A 6,130-nucleotide genomic window follows, 5' to 3' on the forward strand; every position below is an offset into this window, starting at 1 on the left:
AGATGAGCTTTTTTTCTATTAAATCAAATCAATAATCACAATAGTTAGAGTATTATTTCTGTGTTCCTAACATAGTAGATAAGTAAAAGGTTTATTTTCCTATCCAAATCTAGAGGGCCAGGTCAAAACTTAGTGGGAAAAACATATTAAGAACATTAGGCCAGTTGGTGATCCCCTAATAACTAATTTGGAGATGTTTAAAAACCTTATTAAGTTTCAATTATGACATATTGGGAATGAAGAGGACTAATTTATCCATTAGCATTATTTGTGACAAAATATAAGGCAGTGTATGTAAGAGTACACCACCATGTTTTGAAAAAAATTCCAATTATGTTGGTATATCTCCCAACAACTTGGTTGTATTTCTCAAGTACCTAGAATACCTACAAAGTCATTTAACATTTAAATAGGAAAGAGATCGTCATTAATCTTAACATATTTGATGAGGTATGTCTACAAGCATAGTATCTAGAGAATATGGATAAGAATAAAGCAAAACCATTTAGTTCCAAACAAAAAAAACCACCAAGATGTACCAAGGGAGGGAAAGAAGATGTGTAAAGGAAAGGATAAGAAGACAAAAACCATTGCACATCAATGCAAGGATCTAAAAAATATTGTAACCATTGTAGTATCGATTTTGGCATTGAAGATAAGTGTCAAAATCTACATCTATAAACAAATCTAAATACCCATCTTATGGATGCTAGGAAAAAAATCATGTTAGTAAGAACTGAAGGAACAATGTAGAGAACAAATTAGATGCATATGAAAATAAAGTATCTACTACAATGCAAAAGGAGGTGAATATGAGTAGTTTAAAAAAAGGAATAAAAGAGGTGACTAAACACTTCCATATTAAGATGTAGGTCAAGAAGAAAAAGATGGATTCTCCATTTAGTTGTGATTCATAGTTAAACCTAATAATAGGATATCTGGTGGGATGAGAGCTCTGCAACTCAAACCCTAATGGTGGTAAGGAGGTGAAAACCTAGGGGTGACGCGAAGGAAGTGAGGAAGATCGTCAACAGCCCAGTCCAGCAGGAACTGACAGCGGCCAAAGCAACAAAGGTACGATAGAAGATGTCAGGAGGGGAGAGATCCCCTCCTACCAGGATACGGCGGCAGGAGACGTACAGAGTAGCCAGGAGACAGAGGAACGGAAGAACACAGGCCTGGTGCTAGGATCTACCTGGCAAATAGGCTGCAGAGGAAAGTGCCTGCCATGTACAGCGGAGAAACCCAGATATGTGATCCCAGCGAACAAACTGGAAAAGTACAGAGGCTATATGAGGAATCATGCCCTCATCTGCAAGTTTGTAGGAGTCTGGCCATTGGAAAGAGACCTCACCAAGTGGATTCAGCAAAAATGGCAGCCCCAAGGCCACATTGAGCTCAAGTTGCGAGCAAAAGGCTTCTTTACGGTAATCTTCTTTAACCTGCAAGATAGAGAAAAAGTATTTGAAAATGGCCCGTATTTCTATTATAATGCCGGTCTGTTCATGCGTTTCTGGGAAGATTGCTACAACCCTGACAAAGAAACCTATCTGGCTGCTCCTATCTGGGTTCGCTTATTTGGGTTCCCCATAGACTTCTGGGACCCAGACATCTTGGAAGGGATAGGAAACTCAATAGGAAGCTTCGTGAAAATAGCAGAAACTACAAAGAAAGGTAGATACACCTCGTACGCCAGGATCTACGTCTACATGAACCTAGAAAACCCATCCCCGACACAATAGAGATTGAATACCATGAAGAAGTTTGGAAACAGAACATAGATTATGAACACATCCCATTTAGGTGTCGCAGGTGCCATACCCACAGCCACCTAGCAAAGGAATGTCCGATAACCAGGGAGGAAGAAGAAAGTAGAGGGCCCCTGGAAAAAAAAGAAAGAGTCAGACCAGGAGGAATTCCAAGAGGTGAAAAGCAAAAGGAAAGCCAACAAGGAACCCCCCCCAGAAAGATAAGAAAGGAAAACAATCTGACACAATGAATCCAAACAAATTTGCAATACTGCAGGTAGAGGAAGATGAGGAAGATCAACCCATGGAAAATCAGGAGGATAAAGGCTCGGACTACAGTGAGAGCTGCGAAAGAAATCTAGCCAAAAGGAAAGCCCCGAGCAAGCCACCAAAAAAAGATAAGGAAACAGACGAACAAACTGAATAGATGGAGACAGACCAGGAGACCAGTAGGGAGGACCTAATCTAGGAAGAGGAAGTATTGAGAAAACTGCTGAATGAATGGAAGAACTTAGATGAGAGGTTTATTCCAGAAGAACAAAAGAGGCTGTATGTTGAAACCTTCCAACAATATAAAACCAAACTAGAAAAAGGCAAAGCCTCAACAGAAGAATACCAAGAGGCTCAAAAGGAAAGCAGACCAGATGAGAATGGACAAATTAAAGGGGGGGGAAAAGAGAGGAAGGAAAAACCTTAAGGATTCCATCCAACTCATGGGAGAAATGTTAGTCAATACTGGGAGAGTGGTCCCGCTATCAGCGGTGTTTCAAAACCTATCCCGAGTTAACCAATGATTTTGACATCATGGAATATCAGAGGCTTAAATAGCAAAGGAAAACAGAGACATCTGGCAGTAAGACTCAAAAAAGACAAACCACAGATTATGCTACTCCAAGAAACTAAAATCCCAGGCCAGAAAATGGAGGAAATTCTTAATAAAATAAAACCAAGATATGAACAAGTAATTATAGATGCCAAAGGAAGTGCCGGAGGAATAGAAATTCTTTGGAACCCAGCAGAAGTCCTCGCCGACTGGTGGATAGGAATGCCAAGAATCCTCACTGGGAGATTCAGATTAATAGGACAAAGCGAATGGGTGGTAATCTCGGCTATCTATGGTCCCCACACCCGTGCAGACAGAGACCTGTTTCTCAATCAGCTGACTAAGCTTCGAAGTATGCACCAGGAGCAGAGATGGATCCTGGCAGGCGACTTCAACTTAATCACTTCTCGAGAAGAGAAAAGAGGTGGAATAAGCATAGAAGACCCGGAAATGGAAAGATTTAGAGAAGTGCAGACAGAATTAAGGGTGGTTGATATCCCAGCGATAAATGGGAAATTCACCTGGAATAACAGAAGAGGCGGGTCCAAACAGATCGCTTCAAGACTGGACAGATTCCTCATCTCAGAGCACATAATCAGGCTGGATATCTTCTATGAAGCCTCTATCCTACCCTCAACAGCGTCAGACCATTGGCCAATAAAGCTTGAAATAGCCTTAAATGAACAAAACAAAAAGAGACCCTTCCGGTTCGAGTCCTTTTGGCTTTGTGCCCTTGACTTCCTAGACAAAGTAAGAGGCTGGTGGTAGGACAACAAAAGTTGAAAGGAAGGCCGTAGCAAAATGCACTCATTTCAGCTAAGACTCAAAGAAATCAAGAGAAAAATCAAGAAGTGGAACAGGGAAGAATTCGACAATATCCAGCAGGAGCAAGGCAAACTCCAGTCCAGATTGGAAAGAATCCAGCAGCAAATCATCTCGGACGGACGAAGTCAAGATCTGGCTGAGGAGGAAGGCAGAGTAATCACTCAATTGGAGGAAAGGCGAAAACAAGAGGAAATCCTGTGGAAGCAGAAATCCCAGATCCAATGGCTAAAAGAAGGAGACAACAACTCCAAATTATTTCACAAAGCCATGCTGAACCACCGCCAACACAATAGAATCTTCTCCTTGAAAGACAAAGAGGGAAACAGAGTGACTCAACAGGATGAAATAGAACATCTCTTGGTGGAGCACTTCAAAGGCATTCTGTCCGAACAAAATGTCAACCGATCCGAGGACATAGACAAAATCTACCACCATATTCCTAAGAAAGTCTCCAGAGATCGAAACCTGGCCCTTCTCAGGGTAATCACCAAGGAGGAACTTGAGGAGACAATCAACAAAATGTCAAAAAATAAGGCCTCGGGCCCCGACGTTTTACCATTGAATTTTATTAGGCGACTTGGAGCTTCATGGGGAATGATATGGTAGATCTTGTGGAGGAATCCAGGTGCTCCAAGCGCATGCACCAGGGCTTGAACGCCACCTTCCTGGCTCTGATCCCGAAGAATGGCTGCTCGGATGAACCACAGGGTTTCAGGCCCATTTCCCTTTGTAATGTTGTCTACAAAATCCTTGCAACTATCATGGTAAACAGGCTCAAGCCGATCCTGCCGGATCTCATTGCCCCGGAGCAAACTGGCTTTGTCAAAGGATGGCAGATCACCGATGGCATCATAGTGGCCCAGGAAGTGATTCACTCCTTGAAAAGCTCCCGTGCCCCAGGCATGCTTATCAAACTTGACCTGGCCAAGGCGTTTGACCGACTTAGCTGGAATTATCTGGCAGGCATCCTTAAAGCCTATGGATTTGACCAAAGATGGATAAATTAGATCTTGTCTATGGTTGGCACTCCAGTCATGTCAATCTTGCTAAACAGCTCCCCCTCTGAAGCCTTCACTCCCTCTCATGGGCTAAGGCAGGGAGACCCCCTATCTCCCTTCCTCTTCATCCTAGTCGCAGAAGGCCTAGGCAGATTGGTCAAGGCTCAAGTCTCCAGGGAGCAAATAAAAGGCCTCCGAATCTGCGGAGATGACATCCCGGTCTCGCACCAACAGTTCATAGACGATGTGATGCTTTATGGACAAGCCACTCTGAAGGAGGCCCAAAGAATTATCAAATCCTTATCTCAATTCAGCAAAGCCTCTGGAATGGAGATTAACAAGGATAAATCGGAAGTGTTTTTCTTCAACACCTCGCTGGCTGCCCAAAGATTCCTGGCTCACACTCTAGGCTTCAACAGGGGAACCTTCCCATCAAAATACCTGGGTATTATGCTGCATGAGCATCAATTCCAGTCGGCCAACTGGGATCTACTAATAAAAAAAATCCGAAATAAAATGGAGAACTGGACCCATCGCTCGTTGAATGCCCCAAGTCGGATAACCCTCTTGAAAGCAGTTCTGTAGGCCATCCCCAACTACCAGCTCTCGTGCCAAGCTATCCCTAAGACTGCAAGCCAAAAGCTGGTTACCCTGTTCAAAAACTTCCTCTGGCAGGGGACCAGCAAAACAAGAAAGTGGGCCCTAATCTCATGGGAGTGGCTTAGCCGGCTCCCCAAAGATGGTGGTTTAGGGCTTCGCGACCCCTTCGTCCTCAACCAAGTCATGGGCACGAAGCTCTAGTGGAGGTGGCTTCAGGGTGGCCCTGACCTATGGAAGGTGCTATGGGAAAGAAAATACGATGCGGTAGGGGAAACCGAAGAAAGACTGAGAAGCACGACAAAGACCAGAGGCTCTGCAATATGGAACCTGGCGAGAGGCAGCAAAGACCTGATAAGGGATCACAATTTTTGGGAAATTCGAGCAGGGGACAAAGCCATATTCTGGGAGGAATCTTGGCAGCAACGCGACCGCCTCATACAAAAAGACAACCTCCATGCCATCCTTGCCTTCTCGTCCCAGACTGGGGCTTCAACTATTGGCAATTTCTGGAAGCCAGACGAGGAAGGATACTGGCGCAATTGGAAATATAAAGAGGACTGGGAAGGAGCACCAGAAATTGACAGTTGGCAAGAATACTATACAGAGATGGCATCTCGGAAAATAGCAAGGAAAACAGGGTCTGACATCCTCAGATGGGGTAAACGAATTCAAGGAAATTTCACAATAGCAGAAGCCTACTACCTCAAAATCAATCAAAATCATCAACTGGAAACAAATCAATGGAAAAACCTTTGGAAAATCAATCATTGGCCTAAAGTCTCTTTTTTCATTTGGACCATTCTTCACGGCAGAACGCTTACCTGGGACCAGATTCTGAGGAAGGGGAGCCAAGGTCCATCCCGCTGTGCCCTCTGCATCTCCCAAGAGGAAACCATGGAACATTTGATGAACCGCTGCTCCGTTAGCACCTCCTTGTGGGAAAGCCACCTTAAATTGTTTGAGCACCATCAAAGAAACCATCAAAACATCGTAAGCACCATAGTCAATTGGCCGAGAAATCTTTACTAGAATCCAGTCGTCATCACAGTTGGCTCCTTTCCGTCAGGTTCCTGCTCTGAAATATCTGGAAAGCAAGGAATGGGGCAATTTTCAAGGCAGAAACCCGAACCCCTGCA

The 6,130-nt window shown here is 44.0% G+C and overlaps 1 protein-coding gene across 1 annotated transcript; it reads left to right on the plus strand.

Annotated features, from left to right (window-relative positions):
• Window positions 1–3,372: 3,372 nt before the first annotated feature.
• Window positions 3,373–4,002, plus strand: LOC149254140 (uncharacterized). The gene has a single exon (XM_089454698.1). The coding sequence runs from the start codon at window positions 3,373–3,375 to the stop codon at window positions 4,000–4,002; it is 630 nt and encodes a 209-aa protein (XP_089310824.1).
• Window positions 4,003–6,130: the final 2,128 nt, after the last annotated feature.

The sequence above is a fragment of the Pinus tabuliformis genome, chromosome 7 (assembly GCF_031772625.1).
Source record: "Pinus tabuliformis cultivar Carrire ecotype Pingquan chromosome 7, CPIR1, whole genome shotgun sequence".
NCBI lineage: Eukaryota > Viridiplantae > Streptophyta > Pinopsida > Pinales > Pinaceae > Pinus > Pinus tabuliformis.